The sequence below is a fragment of the Micromys minutus genome (genome assembly GCF_963924665.1).
Source record: "Micromys minutus genome assembly, chromosome: 22".
NCBI lineage: Eukaryota > Metazoa > Chordata > Mammalia > Rodentia > Muridae > Micromys > Micromys minutus.
In genome coordinates this window covers 11,621,441-11,638,116 of record NC_137957.1, presented here as the reverse complement: position 1 = coordinate 11,638,116, position 16,676 = coordinate 11,621,441, and the positions used below count along the sequence as shown (strand labels likewise).

The window sequence follows — 16,676 nt, the reverse complement described above, 5'->3', positions numbered from 1 at the left end:
TCTACCCTGCTTCTGTAGTGAGTTGATGTTGGTAGTGCAAACAAACATATGCTGAGAACTGAGTGTAGCTGGACCCTTTAATGTGTGATTGGCAGCCACCAAAGATGTGTAGTAATTAACCTGTGAAGTGAAAGGGGCAGGCATAGTGTCATACACCTGTAGTCCCAACACTTTGGAAGCAGAAGTAGGCAGATCTCTGGGGATTTGAAGCTATCCTGGTCTACATGTCCTGGAGTCCCGGGACAGCCAGGGCTACATAGAGAAACCCTTCCAAAACAAACAAACAAACAAACAAAAACCCTAAGAAGTGGGAAGAGAAGACATAGATTTTGGTTGATTATATTCTCATGGTTTTGGAAGTTTCTGCCCATGATCAATGAACTATTTCTTTTATTTTTTTGGGACTATAGCAGAGGAACATGTGACAGAACAAACTGTCACCTCACAAGATGGAGAGCTAAGAATAGACCAGAGCTGTGGTCCTACCTTTGAGAACTTACTTCCAAAGATCTAGGATCTCCCCCAGGTTCCACCTCCCAACAATACCACCAATGGAACCAAGCTTTTGTTTCTCAGGCCTTTGGGGACTTGAGAGCAGCCACAGGATGCGGATTACTGCACAGAGCAAAGCTCACGTGATACAGAATGCGGCTCGGTGCTTCCTTAAACCGCCGGCATGCAGGCAGCCTTTGGCCAGGCCAGTGTGATCAAAGCAGGCAAGGGGAAACAGCCCCAGTTAGGAAGACTGTATGGTCCATGAAGGCATTTTCATCATGATCTAAAATTGTCAGGAGTCCATTGAATGGACGCTGAGCCTGAGAGACATGAGAATGTTCATGCCTGAGAAAGGTAGCGTGGAACACCGGGTCGGGGGTGTGGGCATCAGAGCAGGGCCTAGAGGGGATGACGAGGGGCTCAGAAAGGTGGGGAACTAGATGATGTGAGCCCAGTAATGAGGCAGAGAACATAGGTGTGGGCACAAGTGGGGGAGCTAGAAATGCAGAAATGCCCCAGTCCTCTGTGCAAAGAACACCAGAAGGGAGCGGAGTCTGAAGTGTGAGGTAGACGAGAGAGAGAGAGAGAGAGAGAGAGAGAGAACAGCACAGGCTCGAACAGTTTGGATGTTGTAATGTTGCAGATGTGCTGAAGGCATTGGGACCGGCAGTCAAGACACCCCTGAGATCCACACCATAGATGTGAATCTGGCTTCACTACTTGGCAGTGCTCAGTGTTTGGAGCCCAAACTAAGCCTGGGGAGTAGAGACAATCTCCTGGGGAAAGTTTGTTTAGGAAGAAGGGAAGCAAGCCAAATCCAATGCTTCAGAAAACGGGAGCTCAGTTTTTACACCCCACATAAAGGTCTAGTTGAAGAGAAGTTTGACTCAACAAAGTTCTGATTTCTTGAGCTCTGACATGTGCTAAATATAGCTTACTAGGCCGGAGAGAATTTCCTCGGTAAAATGATAGGAAACCGTATTATCTGGAAAATTGCTTTAGGTTTTAGATTAAGTGTGGAGGGTGGTGAGGATGATACAGGGGAGACAGACAGACAGACAGACAGACAGTTGGAGAAAGGGATTCTTGCTCAGTGCACAGGTGCCCAGAATCTCTGAGGGGTGATAAGGCACCCACTGCACATTTCCATCTCGTGAATTCCAGTAAAGGGAGTTCATTGTTTTGCCTGGGTGCTTTAATTTGATGGTGTCAGAAAATGCCTTTCTTTGACACTCTCTCCCTTGGCCCTTGAAATTCCCCTCCCAAGGCAGTGGCTTTATGTTTTAATTTTAAAGTCGGGACTGCTGATTAGCACAAATGTGGCTGTAAGGCAGGCCCCACATGAGATGCCCCAAGCTCTGACCCCTCTTAGCCGAATCTCTGCTTGAGGTGTTTGGAGCTGATTCTGCCTGCCTTGCTTCTGGGCATGTTTTCTGGAGAGGTCCTGGTAATAAAATACCATTTGGGGGTGGCAGACTTGTTTTCCTTGAACTCAAGGGCTGACTAGAATTTATGAGAGGCTATAATCTTCATACTGGCTGGGTACCCCAGACCGCAACAGACAAATAAAAATGATGTGGGCCCATGCTAAGAGATCACACTGAAACCTAAAGGAATGTGAAAATCTCCAAATAATAAAGCCATAGCAGCTGGGTCAGTTGTGCTCACTCTTTCTGAGCTGGCATGGTGAGATGTCACCTTGACTTGGACCCTAACAAGGATGGTAGCCTAATGTTAACCCATTCCTTCTCACATTGTTCCCTGTTCTATTTCCTTTCTCCTGGGCAAGCTATGCCTACCGCTATTCTAATCTTACTAGGGATTCCTTGTAGCTTTCGACTCACTTGACGGAAGCCAGCCCCGTCATGACCATCAACTTGATGACATCTTGCCTTTTCAGAGAACCGATGAGAGACTAGACTTCGAACATTGTCAATTTTGCAAACAAGTAAGCTCGCCTTGGGCTCACCCATTCTTGCCGTGTGTCAGGACAAAGCTGAATTCATTTGTTCTGCACATTCATAGATTATTTTTTTAAAAAAGAGTTGTTTATGTATGTATCTGAATGTTGTTTGGATGTATGCCTGCTTAGCAGAAAAGGACATCAGATGCCATCAAAGATGGTGAGAGGCACCATGGGGTTGCTGGGGATTGAACTCAGGACCTCTGAATGGGCAGCCAGTGCTCTTAACCACTGAGCCATCTCTCCATAGATTTTGGCTAAGCTCATTTTGCTAACTGAAGTGTGCTATTAGATCCTACTGAGCATCCGGTTTAAGAGTCTGCTAGCAGTTTGTCTTACTAAGTGCACTTGCCCTCTTCGGGAGACTGGAGAGATCAGCTTACCTCCAGTGGGAGGTAGAATGGCTCTCCAGGGTCCTCAAGGTTTAAAGTGTCCCGTTCTTCCCTTTGTCCGTTGAGGATAAGTGGATTGTTAACTGAGCTTTATCCTCGGTCTGGGGACAGAGGTGAAATTCTCAATCAAATAAAGACCCTTCGCAAAGGGCTGACGAATGTTTTGTTTAGGATTCTCCGACAAGTGAGTTAAAATGCAGACGTGAAGGTTTATTTCCCAAGGCATGTGCTTTTAAACGACAAAAAGCAAAGGCTTCAGACCTGTGGAGGGAACTTAGTCGCCGCTTTCTCTGTACATTTTGCAGTCGTATTGGTGGCTTTGATAAAGTGCTTGGAGCATTGCAGATGGAGTGAGGTATCACAAGCCCTTCTACAGCTTCCTGCACAGTCCTTCTCAAGAGCATCGTTCGTGTGAGCACAATAGATCAATTAAAAATAAAACGTCTCGGCTGCTCTGAGGAAATGCCAGGATGGCCCATCAGAGTCTAACCCCTGCGTGCGCTACTGGTGCATTGGGTGGTCGAGGTGCTTCTCCTGTGTAAGGCCGTAAATGTAAGGCCATAAGTGTAAGGCTGTAAGCCTCAACTGACCCAGTCCATGGGAGGGGTTTTAGTCCTTTTCTAGCAGTTGGCTACTTCCTTCTAAGGAAAACACTGCTGTTTCCTTTCTCTTTTTATTAAAGATTTATTTATTTAATGTGTATGAGTACACTGTTGCTCTCTTCAGACACACCAGAAGAGGGCATCACATCCCATTACAGATGGTTGTGAGCCACCATGTGGTCTCTGGGAACTTGAACTCAGGACCTCTGGAAGAGCATCCAACGCTCTTAACCGCTGAGCCATCTCTCCAGCCCACACACTGTTGTATCTCCTCCATCTTGGTGATGGAGACTGTGACATGAGACCTGAGGTAAAGGAACTCACTGAAGGTCACCCAGCCATGAATGTGAGACCCAGATCTCAAACCCAGGGAGTCTGTATCCATTCCCTCTACTTTTTTTTTTTTTTTTTTTTTTTTTTTTTTTTTTTGTGCTCTCTCAGGCGTAGGCGTGGGTGGTTAGGCAAGACTTGTGAGCCTGTGATCCCCAGAGATTCCCAACCCTCACACCAACCCCTCCCACACTCACCCCACTCCATCTCCATCTCCCTAGTCCTGGAGTTAGAAATGCCTGGGAGCTGTCTAGGCTCCTAATGTTTATCCAACAAGCACTTTACCAACTGAGCCATCTCTGGCTCGTCCAGGTTATTTTCTTAAACAAGGATTAAGAAATCTCAGCCAAACACCTTGAACACATTCGATCTTATCTGAGCCTGGCAGCTAAGCAGGGTTGGGGCCTGATTAGTTCTTGGATGGGAGAACTCCAAACAAGATACCTTTTAACCGTTCTTGCCACCAAATAATGCCACATGTCAATGCCTACTTCTGTGCAACATTTTTGAGGAAGAGAACAGAATCCCAGATAGCTAGATTATTTATCCAACAGCAAGACTAACAACAGACACGGTTAATCCAAGGTTGCATGTGGGGTTTTTGAATAATAGGCCAATAAAAAAAGTATGATATGGATATAGGGAAAGGGGATTCCTTACCTACTGCTGTAAATTATACAGCCATGGTGGAAATCAGTGTAGAGGTTCCTCAGAAAATTAAAACTAGAGCAAACACATAATCTAACGACATCCCTGCCGAGCTTATATCGTACCACAAAACTGTTCTCACATACCCACGTTTACTATGGCATTTCTCACAGAACGAGAAAATGGAACCAGCCCTGGCGTCTGTCCATAGATAAATGAATAATGAAAATGTCGGATATGTGCATTGGTAGAATCTGCTCTGCTCTGAAGGGAAATGATGGGATTTGCAAGGAAATGGATGGATCTGGGCAGTATATTAAATGAACCGACACAGGCTACATGCTAGCTCAGAAACAGACCCTCACTGTGATGCTCAGGAATGCAAACGTGTGCAAGTGGACTGTGAAACCAGAAAGGACAACAGTGTGGGAGAAGGAGGTGCTGGGGGAAGGGAGGAAGAACATAGGATACATACATGTAGCATGAAAACAGTGTTTTCTTCATTGCTGATTGATCTAGCAGGACCCTGCCCACTGTGGGTGGTGCCATTCCCTAGGCTGTGGAGGGTGGGAGGAAGGGACAAGCGGGTAAGGGGCAGATAAAAACAGTTTTAAGGACTACTTGAACCTGCTGTAATAGCAGGGATTGTATAAGGTTCCGTGGTCTCACATTTGTTCTGCCATGCTTCATACCCAACATTCAAAGCCTGGTATGTTATTTTAAAAAGAGAAAAAAAACAAAAATAAGGAAGCAAAACACTGTAGTGACTACTGTAACATCAACATAAACTTCAGAATGACCAACACCACCAGTGACAAAATGCCAAAGTAAAACCTCATACTTAGCATAATGATCTTCAAAATCTTTTTTTTTCATCTCTTTGTTTTCAAAAAGGATTACATATTTCTCAACTTGGGATGTGTAGCTCACTGTTAGAGCAGATACCTAACACGAGGCTAATCCTGAGTTTAATCCCAGATAGTGGGAACTGGAGGGGTAGAGAGGGATGTGCTGGTTCTCATCAAACCGGGACGCGCCTGGGCAAACAGTCTCTGCTGAAGAATTGCCCCCATCAGGTCTGGCCTGTGAACATGTGTATGAGGCATTTTCTTCATTGCTAATTGACACCAGAGGACCCAGTCCGCTTGGCTCTGCGGGCCAGGGCATCCGGCCTCACCGCGCAGTGGAGACAACTACTATGAGGACCTGACACCCAAAGATACTGAAGAAATTATTGATGAACTCAGAGCTGGGAAAGTTCTAAATCCTGGGCCAAGGAGTGGTCGCTTCTGTTGTGAGCCACCCGGAGGCCTTACTTCTTTGAACCACCCAAAGGACCTGGCTTTGGTGTACAAGCAGGCCTTTAGCTTTTATATTCAACTGTGAAAATGTCACTGAAGAAATAAAATATGAACTCATCTACAAAAAAAAAAAAAGAGGACCCAGTCTACTGTGGGCGGTGCTGCCCCTAGGCAGATAGGCCTGGGCTGTGGAAGAAAGGTAGTAGAAGTCAGTAAGCTGTGTCCTTCAGTGGTGTCTGCTTCAGTTCCTGCCTCTAGATTCTTCTTTGAACTTTTCCATTGGCTTCCCTAATGTAAATTAAAGTAAGGTAGCCAGAAATAAGCTCTCCCTAACTATAAGTTGCTTTTGGTCTGTTTTATCACAGTAACAGCAAAGCAAACTAGAATAGTGTGTATGGCTCATCTACTGAGACTACAGTGTCTCTATCTTTTGGTTTTATATTTTATTAGTTTCAAGGTTCAAACTTTTTTTTCATCATTTCTCTCGAAAAAGGAGACCTGTATAAAAATATGCTACATTGCCTTTTTTTTTTGTTTTTATTTCCAGTGGAAACTAACAGCTATCTGTGAGTAACATTGCACTTAATTTGTGTTTTAACTTGGAAACTCAGATCCTTTTGGATAGGTCCTATATTCCCTCCACCCCTAAAGTTGTTCTAACATTGAATGAGGCATGACACTTCTACCTTCAAATATAGAAGTTAGATATTGATGATACTAAAAACTTGTCATGATGATAATTGAAAGGAAACACCTAAGGCAACTGGGTAATGATTATTTCATCATTTTAAAGTTTATTTTTAAACAAGCAAGGTGAAGAAGAAAATACTGATCTAAGTCTCTGTGAGGTCTCCACACAACAGTATGTCTTCTGAGCTTCCGTGGGGGGGGGGGGGTTCTTTTAGGTCCTAGTCATTTGGTTACACTGATGAACATAATAGAAACTAAAGTTCCCCTCTCCTGTTACCAGAGAATCAAAGCTCCCCCCTAACCTACGGTACCCACCTTCTGCTTGCCTGCATTTTGGTGCGGTCTGTGATCTTGTTGGTGTTCAGCTGTTTCTGTTCTATAAAAGACAACTTCAGAGGAGACAGAGACTGAGACCCAACAGTTCAGTTCAGTTCACATGTTGTCTGCAGTAAATAACTTGGTCTGTTGGGAGGCAGAGTATTTCAGCAAGTCACCTGTCTTCATCAAAAGCCTCCCACAGACTGGGTCAGTGAACAGTGTGGGTGTGTCCCAACAAAACATTTTCTGTACACCTCAAATTGGAATTTCATGTGCTTTGAACATGTCTTGTTTTTTTTTTTTTTTTAATTCCTCTTTACTATTTAAAAAAAAAAATCCATTCTTAGCTTGTAACCCACACAGAAACCTATCTCTGTCTGGCCAAGCTCTGGTTAAGTTAGACTTGGCTAACTCTGGTCTGTCACTTCCGTAGAACATTTGGTCACTTGAGCTAAAGCTACTTTCATGTTTTCATCTTGCAGAACTTTGCACCCACAAGCTTCAGTCCACCTTCCTCTTTCCCTTCCTGACCGGAGCACCCTATTGTCATGGCTGGCCTTGGCTGTCAGGCAGACACACCTGGGAAGTGGAACCCCCAACTGAAGACCTACTTCTATCAGATTGGTCTGGTGGCATGTCTGGGGGCACACATTTTTCTTGATTGCAGTTGGGCCTGGACTATATTTTAAAAAAGTAGCCAACTGCACGTCTGAGAGCAAGCCACTAGCCCATGTCCCTCATGGTTCCTGCCTCTGCTCCTGTTTGAGTTCCTGCCTCTGCTCCTGTTTGAGTTCCTGCCTCTGCTCCTGTTTGAGTTCCTGCCCTCTGCTCCTGTTTGAGTTCCTGCCCTCTGCTCCTGTTTGAGTTCCTGCCCTGGCTTTACTCAGTGATGAGCTTCGATCTAGAAGCATAAACTGAAATCATCCCCAAGTTGGTTTTGGTCTGTTTTGTTCGGTTTGTTTTTTATCACAGCAACCAAAAGCAAACAAGAATACCTGTCTGTCTATTTGCTGTGTCAAAACCTGAGAGTCATTCTCCGTGTCCCTTTGCCGCTTAGACCCATGTCTACCAGAACTACCAGGGCTCCTCCGTTCACGTGCCTCCTCTGAACACCTCTTTTTCACCATCCAGAGCCAGTGCTTGAGTATGACCTCCAAGCCCCTTGCCCCAAGCTTTGCCTCTGTCTTGTCCTCCCTTGTCTACCACAGGCTTCTAGCATTGCCTTCCCAGAGTCACTGTCAGCACACCAGGCCTTTGTTTAGGAAGTTCATTCCCTTCCATGAGACTCTGTAGGGTAAAGTTCCTGCAGAAGTGTATGTTCTGAGATAGTCCTCCCCAAACATATGGTTCCTCCTATGGTTAGCTCAGACGCAGGCCACCTATCAGAAGCTTCATCTCATTCTGTGTTCTCAGGCTGCTTCTCTGCCTGGGGACCCCTGGAACGTCTCCCTGAATATCGGCTCCCTCTTTATCAGTAAGACTGAACCCATGAACCTCATCATCCGTGCCTGTTTCCAAAGCTCTTTTCTCAATGACTATCCTCTGTGGTTTTGGAACTTTTAGGACAGATACCTCGGGTCTGGTACCAGTCTGAGAAAAACTGTAGTGCTTTCTAGAAACGTTTAGTAGATGGGATGTGTACGTGCGTGTCAGTCATGTTGAAACCTAACCCCAGTGCGACGCTATTAGAGGTGAGGCTTCCGTGAATTCGGGATTAACAGTCGGATAAAATGGGGTTAAAGAGCTGTTCTCTTTTTCTCTGTCCCTTCTGCCATGTAAGGTTGTAGCAAGAATATCGTCACTTATGAACCAGGAAGAGAGTCCTCAATAGACCCAGGGTGTGTCATCTCCTGTCTTGTCTACATCCAGCAGTGAGAAATGCATGGCTGCTTCTTTGGGTTGTGATGGCTCTGGGTAGATCTCCTGACTTACCCCAGCTAGGTTTGTTCCTCTTCTTTGACAGGCTCTACCTACATTTCTAGGCTGGTTTACAGTTTACAATCCTGTTTGGCTTCCCAAGTGCTTGGGTTGCAGGCCCACGCACCACTACGCCCAGACTTGTGTCCACACATGTGTAGAGGACAAAGGACAGCCTTGAGTGTCAGTTCTCAGACACCACCACATTACTTGTCCAGACAAGGCCTCTCACTGGCCTTCAGTTTGCCCGCCAGGCTAGCTTGACTGGCCTTGAACTCCCAGAGATCCGCCTTCGTCTCCTGGGATTAAAGGAGACCACTGTGGATTTGCCCGGCTGTTCGATTGTGGGCTTTAGGGATAAAAATCCTGCTCTTGTATATATAAGGCAAATACTTTGTCAATTGAGTTATCACCCTAGCCCCAAAGTAAATATTTGCAAGTATCTCAATCACTGTGATCATGTCTAAGCCTTTTCCAGTCTTCACATAGGTCAGGGCTATGATGTCAGGATTGCATTTTCAAATGCCCATTGGGTCAGGCTGCCCATTTACCTGACAAAGGTCAACACAGGAAGGTCTGATAAGCTTGTCTAATCTTTTGGGCACAACCTCTTCTCAGGGTTGGCTGTTGTGAATGTGTGTAGGCAAATACATTCATTTTTCAAGGGAAATATGAACATTTTAATGCAAATATTTCAAATTTTAAATATAGGCCTCCAACTACTCTTTTTAAAAACTCCACTTTGTGGCCAAGTTTTGTGTTGCTGTTGTTGGTTTGGTTTGGTTTTTGGTTGGTTGGTTTTTGTTTCCTTTTGTTTTTTGTTTTTGTTTTAATCCTAGCACATCCATAGGATGGATGTTGACTGTGAGACCCATGGTTTTCCTCATCCTTAGCCACAGCCGTTGTCTGGGGCTGGAAGGTATGAGGTGGCTCGTTGAGAGAAGACCCTACCAGGGCAAGTGTATTCTGCCTTCACACTGCTGTCCCTTCCAACGTGATTCTGATCCTTCCAAACTGTAGAAGCCTGCCATCCCAGGTTCTGAACCTTCCAAACTGCAGAAGCCTGCCATCCCAGAAGCTTCCTTGCATACTGCCATCTTTTCCCTCTGGTGACATGTGATCCCCATTGACTGTAGTAATGTAGTTGGCTTCTGTTCCCTCCCCTGCTCTTGGGTAACTGTTAGAGGATAGTATCAGTCCTAATGGGTGTCCCATCCCACTGACTTCCATCCCCCTGGTTTTGCTGAGTACTATTATCAAGGGATTAATCGGGTTCCTGGTAGGAGCAAGCTTTCCAGCACCCAGGGCAGGAGTTTATTATCTCCCTAGGAGCTCAAAATTAAGGATCAAACCCTCCTGCTGTAGCCTGTCTGGGTGGGCTGTCCCCACTTCAGAGAGTCTCATGAAACATGGACGGTGGAGGTTACCCAGGGAAGAGAATGTTCATCATAGCCAGCTATTTTTGATCTCCCATAAATGATTCATTTCCCCTGGACAGCAACTTTCAATTATATAGGAATCAGCAGTATTCCCTTCACCTGGTGTCCTATACAAAGAGCTCTTCCTTAACCAGCGGAATTACTACCTGCTGAGAAGTGTTACCAAGCGGTGTAGAACTTCTACTTTAAACTTCCCAGGGCTTTATACTTCCTTTAAAAGCAAAATCAAATTCTGCAGCATTAGTTGTTCTTCTATATTTAAAAAAACAAAACAAAAAGTAAACTTTCTGTATTGAGCAGACTGTAATTCTCCTTCATCTTCTTTCTCTCTTATTTTTTTATTTCCTTTTTGAATTTGAACTCTTAACTTTAAAATTAACCAGTTATTTGGTTGAATAAGGTCCCCCTGTTCCACACACATCTTGGCAACCCAGAATTTCATTCATGAACCGCCGCTGGGGACTTGAGGTGTGCAGCGGTAACTTATATGCGTGCCTCCACTCCCCAACTTCACCGGCCTCTGAAAGGATAGAGCAGCAGTAGCTGTCTCCCAGAGCTGACCAGAGCGTGCGAAGAGTTGATCACTTTGCGTGAAGTGCTGACCAATCTCTGGCACACGGACAGATCTCAACAAAACCATCTTCCTCACCAGGAAGTGAGCAGCAGAGGTGGTGTCTCTCTGACTCCTATATTCATTCAGAAGTACCTGCTCTGGGCGCTGTTCTTAGGAGAGAGCCTGTCTTAGTTAGGGTTTTACTGCTGTGAACAGACACCATGACCAATGCAAGTCTTATAAAGGACAACATACAGGTTCAGAGGTTCAGTCCATTATCATCAAGGTAGGAACATGGCAACATCCAGGCAGGCATGGTGCCGGAGAAACTGAGATTTTAACATCTTCATCTGAAGGCTGCTAGTGGAAGACTGTCTCCCAGGTAGCTAGGATGAGGGTCTTATAGCTCACCTCCACAGTGACACACCTACTCCAGCAGGGCCACACCTTCTAATAGTGCCAGTCCCTGGGCCGAGCAGAAGCAAACCATCACAGAGACCATGCTTATAACAGCCACAGTTTATTGCCTCCAGGTTGGCCTCACAGAAAATGTTTCCCTTCTCTGTAGGAGACTGGAAAACGTCACCAAAAATATGATAATTCACTACATTTTCAAATGTTCAAAATAGGCACATTGGGCAGACAACATGCTTTCTGACCTCAGGCGCTGGCTTTATTGGGGTTAGAAGCCAAGGGCAACTAGCTGCTCATATGGTCATGTTCTTGCAGCCGACACAAGATGTCCCTCGGCTTGTGAAACCAAGATTTTTCTCCATTCACTTTTAGCCTTGCAATGTTCTCAACCTGTGGGTCGTGACCCCTTGGTGGTCACATGCCAGATATCTTGTGTATCCAATATTTATATTACTATTCGTGACAGTGGTGAGATTACAGTTTTGAAGTAGCAGCCAAACTAATTTTATGGTTGCAGGTTACTGTAGCACAGAGACCTGTACCAAAGGGTCACAGTATTAAAATGGCTGAGAACCACTGATTTAGTGGAGTCTGGCTCTCTCTCTGTTTGACAAGTTTGCATTTGCCTTTGAAGAAGAAAATACAGTATTTACATTGGTAGGCATTGAAATGTTTAGGACCAACATAAACAGAAAAGAATCGAGTCTTTCCACTAACCTGTGTGAGATACTGAAGGTGAGAGATCCTGGGAACTAGAAGACACGGAGCTGGAGGTGGAGTTCGGTGGGAAACCCCGTGGCCCTGCACTGTCCCCAACAAAGCCAGAGATGAGGGGGCTGGAGCGAGGGCTCAGCAGTTTCCTGCACATATTGCTCTTCCAGAGGTCCCATGTTCAGTTCCAGGCACACAGGACAGGTCACAACCATCTAAAACTCTAGTTCTGTGGGATCTGGTGCCCTCTTCTGGCCTCTTCATGCACCTGCTCTATTTAACATACCTGTAGGTAGGCAAAACATAAAATATAAAATAAAGCATTTTTCAATTTTTTAAAGAAAGAAAAGGGTTTTATTGTTGTCATGGGGTTTTTTATGGGGGGAAGGGGGTCAGTCCTTTATCAAAGAGGTAATACTGAAATGTCTGACCAGGACAGTATTATAGTCTTTCCATCAGACTGACATTTCTGACATTTTAACATTTCACTGGGTTGTTCACGAGCCGACTGAACAGGAAATGGCAAAGTAAGGTCACCAGGAATTGCTCTTAACTGTGCAAGCCATCCAGAGTCCTCAATTCCTCATGCATGCCACAAGGTTTTGGGGGACCTCGTGGCAAAACCAGGTCAGCTTCAGAGTTTCACACCCATTAAGGGAGACAGGAGGCTGCACTTTACGGGGATGGTGATTTCATGATTTCAGTAATTATAGTAGTTTTACAGACTCCTGGAAGCCAGCAGTGGCTGATGACTCAGCCTTACAGGGAGCTATTGAAGATCTGCAGTGCCTTAGCTGTTGTTATTTTAAATCAAAGCAACAAAAGGTGACTACAGGAGGTTGGGCGCTTGTGGTAGAGTGCCACCAAGTTCCCAGATGGTAGCTGAGACCTTCCACAGGCAGGGGTGTGAGGGACTTGTCACCATGAGCTGTTTGTTCTGACAGCTGGACCTCTACTGAGAAGGTCCTTGTCTGGGAAAGGTGCTTGTTTGAGAAATCATGCTGATATAGCATAACGTCTCAGTAAATAACATAACACGCTGCAAACTCGCTGCTCATAGGTCGTTGCCAGTGACTGGGGAGACAAGCTCTTTCCCACCTCACTCTCCTGCCCTCCGGGTTTGGTTCTCCGAGTCCAGACATCAGGAGCCTGCACCTAGTGACCCGTGTGCCCTGAGCCTCAGATGCAGTCCTACCTCATAAGATAGCTAGGACCAAACCTGAACGTCTCTCAGTTGAGCAGATCTGTGCTTCCTATTCCCTGAGGTCTTTCTCAGACTCTTCTGTGGTCAGAGAAGCAGGGAAGAAGTTATCCTTCTTCTCAGTGCCAGACTAAAACAGGCCTACTATGTGTTTCCCCACTGTCCAGTTTGCTACCGACTGCCTGATGTCCCCGTGGTGCAGGGGGAAGGACTTGAGGTAGGGATCAGAATAGACCTCGTCTTTATCCCAGTTGTGCCCTTGTATGTGACACTCAGAGTCTGTTGCGGAGTCCTGGCTGCCCTTGTGGCATTGCTAATCATCCTTCAACCTCACCACAGGCATCCTAAACAATCTCTTCCTTAGAGGAGAGGGGTAACGCCCCTTCTCCCCCAGCGTCTCCACACCAGGTATAAGAAACTGCAACACCCAGTTGCCTCAGAGAAGCCACCAGGAATCATCCCCTAGAATGATTTTAAAAGGGTTATTGTTAACATTCTGTCTAAGCTCCACCCCACAGTTACCTGGCAACAGCCAGGTGTACCTGACACTATAAAAGGGGCTGCTTGCTCCCTCTCTTGTTCTCTTACTTTTTTACCTTTTTCCCCCTTTGTCCCTTCTCTCCCTATTCCCCTCCCCCTCTCTCTCCACCTGTTCATTGCTGGCCTCTTCTCTACTTCTCCCCCCCCCCCAACACACACACAAACACACATCTCTCTGCCCCTACTACCCTCTTAACTCCCCTCCCCATGCCTTGAATAAACTCTGTTCTATACTATACAGTCTTGTGGCTGGTCCCTCAGGGGGAAGGGATGCCTCAACATGGCCCACCAGAGGCACCCCCTTCCCCCACAACTCCATAGAGCATATCTCCCCCTCTTTATCTTTTATAAACACATCAGTTCTAAGCAAAATTTGAGTTAAATTTTTAAAAATTATATACCTTTGTATATATACACACTACAGTATCTTAAATGACTAGAAGCAGGTTTTTGCTTATAAAAGTAGTGGAAATGAACATTGTAGCAGCAGCAGTAAGAACAATGAGGCACTTTGTTCTTGGGCATGCAGAAGAGTCATCTCAAATGGTAATGTTTTCTTCTTCACACCTGGACTGGCAGCCATGGCGGTAGATCATTTTAACCATTGAACCAACTCATTAACCCTCCCAAATGGTCTTTTTTTTTTTTCAAATCAAATGATACTTATCAATTAGGGAAAAGATAAAAAATCTTGTTAGGACAAAGGTACCCAATTCTATTTATATGGATGGATGGATGGATGGATGGATGGATGGATGGATGGATGGATGGATGGATGGGTGGGTGGGTGGATAGATGGGAGAAAGGAAGGAAGGAAGGAAGGAGGGAGGGAGGATGGGTGGATGGATGGATGGATGGATAGATGGGGAAGGAAGGATAAATGGATGGATGGGTGGGTGGGTGGGTAGATGGATGGGTGGATAGATGGGAGGAAGGAAGGAAGGAAGGAAGGAAGGAAGAAAGGATGGATGGATGGATGGGTAGATGGATGGATGGATGGGTGGATGGATGAGTGAGTGGATGGGTGGGTGGGTGGATGGATAAGTGGGTGGGTGGGTGGGTGGATGGATGGAAACAAATTTCTTGTGAGGCAAAACTATAGGTTTTTAAGAAAAACGTATCTGCAGAGTAAGATTAGTGTTGTGTGCTAGACATACAGATAAGCAAAGGACGGCAGTTCACGTCCAAGGGTGGGCGTGGCTCAAAAGAAAGTACAGGGAATGACGTCTTTAATTATTGCATTTTTCAAAAGGAAAATAATAAAAGTAAAGTATGGAAGTGTGTGTGTGTGTGTGTGTGTGTGTGTGTGTGTGTGTGTCTCCAATCAAGGGGATCTATGGACTTAGGTGAAGGCACATGAATGGTGAAGCATGTTTTCCTGAAACACTCCAATTCTTCTGACATTGAGATCAAAGCCTTGCCCACCTGCTGCATAGAACGTCTTTGTTGTCCAAGTCAAAGTACAGAGGGCAGCGACCTTTCTTCTCCAGGACAAGAGACAGAGCTAAAGATAGTCTGGCAGCACACACCTTCCATCCAGCCCCTGGCTTGCGTGTAAATGAGAGGCCGGTAGTAAAACATGGTTCCCTAGGACTTCGCCATGTGATAAGATAAACGGTGACTTTGCTCTTTCTCACCTGGGAAACCTGTCTGTCTGTGTTGTAATTACCCAACAGTTCGGGCTCCAGCTAAACCTGAAAGAGTGGTTCCTTCATGTGCTTTGACTAGAAGGGGCCACTGGGTTGCCACGTCTGGCAGACACCCGCAGAGGTGAGCGGAGCTCAGAATAACTCCCTCAGCAAGTGTGTCGGTGCTAATGCATTCTGCTTCCAGACCAGGAAGTGAGAGCAGGGTCCTCCGCTGCAGGTAGGGGTTGCCAGCCGTGCCGTCTCCTTGGCTGACCCTTGAGATAGAGACCGAGCACTCGGCTTCCGAGAAACCACCGTCTGACTGGCTTTTTCTGGCTTCTTCTCCAGGGTTATTAACGCGGGGAAGAGCACACATAACGAGGACCAGGCCAGCTGCGAAGTGCTCACAGTGAAGAAGAAAGTGGGGACCATTGCTTCCACCCCGAACAGAAATTCCAAGCGAAGGTCATCCCTGCCCAACGGGGAAGGCCTGCAGTTAAAGGAGAACTCTGTAAGCACTATTCCTGCCCTCTTTGGTGTTCAAAATATGCTAGCACCACCCCCCCTTTCAGATGCTGGGGCTTCTGGCTGGTAGTGGAGCAGGTCTTTAATCACAGCACTTGGGAGGTGGAGGCAAAGGCAGATGTGGGAGGATCTCTGTGAGTTCAGGGCTAGCCTGGTCTATGTAGTCAGTTCAGGGCTAGCCTGGTCTATGGAGTGAGTGAGTTCCAGGACCGCTCACTGGGGCTTTCTTTGTCCGGATACGAATGAAGGGTACGGAACAAGCTAGTCTGCAGATTCAGATATCTAACGTACCACACCTCAGGTGACAGGTGTTGAGTGACCTGGTGTTTGTTTCTTGGTTTTGTTTTGTTTTCTGTTTTTGTTTTTTTGGACAAAGTAAACACAACTGCCCACTATAAATAGGTTTGTTTTAGGAGCTGATATATATAACTTCTGGTGGTTTCAAAGAAGCCGATTTTTTTTGGTGGAGGAAATGGCCTGAAAACCTCTTGTAAGGGGTGGAAGAAGCTCTAGCCATTGGCTCAGAGCCCAGCCATGCTGCGACCCTTCCCGGTCCATTATCCTTGGCCGGTGGAGCCTGCTCCTCGGGCTCTTCCAAGTTAATGTTTGTTTTAGTTGGCTGAAGGCCCTTGCAGCCTATGGGGTGGCCCGGCAGACTGAATGGCCTCCCATTGACAAGCCCCAGGGTACATCCCCTCTGAAGAACAAAGCAGATATCTCCTCAGAAAGAACCACGGATGCCCTTAGACGGAGGGGGATCAGATCCGGAGATTGTTCAGTCCTGTGGGAGAATCAGGGCACATTAAGTGAGGTGACCCAAATGTGACTATTCTGGTAATCTTTAGTATATTTTTATATAAAATACACAGACATTTGGAAGATCTTGCAGTTCCAACTTAGCCCAGAAAACAGTGTTTTGTTTCATTTAGGCTCAGAGAATAAAATGTTTTGAGATGTTCACAGAGTCAGGAAGTACAACGGACCTGTGAGGGGTTTTGGTGAATTATCA

At 45.9% G+C, this 16,676-nt stretch overlaps 1 protein-coding gene across 1 annotated transcript in view; it reads left to right on the top strand.

The window, feature by feature from the left end:
- PPM1H (protein phosphatase, Mg2+/Mn2+ dependent 1H) overlaps positions 1-16,676 on the top strand; it is a 233,462-nt gene that overhangs the window by 76,737 nt on the left and 140,049 nt on the right. The window contains exon 2 of the mRNA XM_080935861.1: positions 15,491-15,653. Coding sequence (XP_080791987.1) covers positions 15,491-15,653 — 163 coding nt within the window. The remainder of the gene's footprint in view (positions 1-15,490; positions 15,654-16,676) is intronic.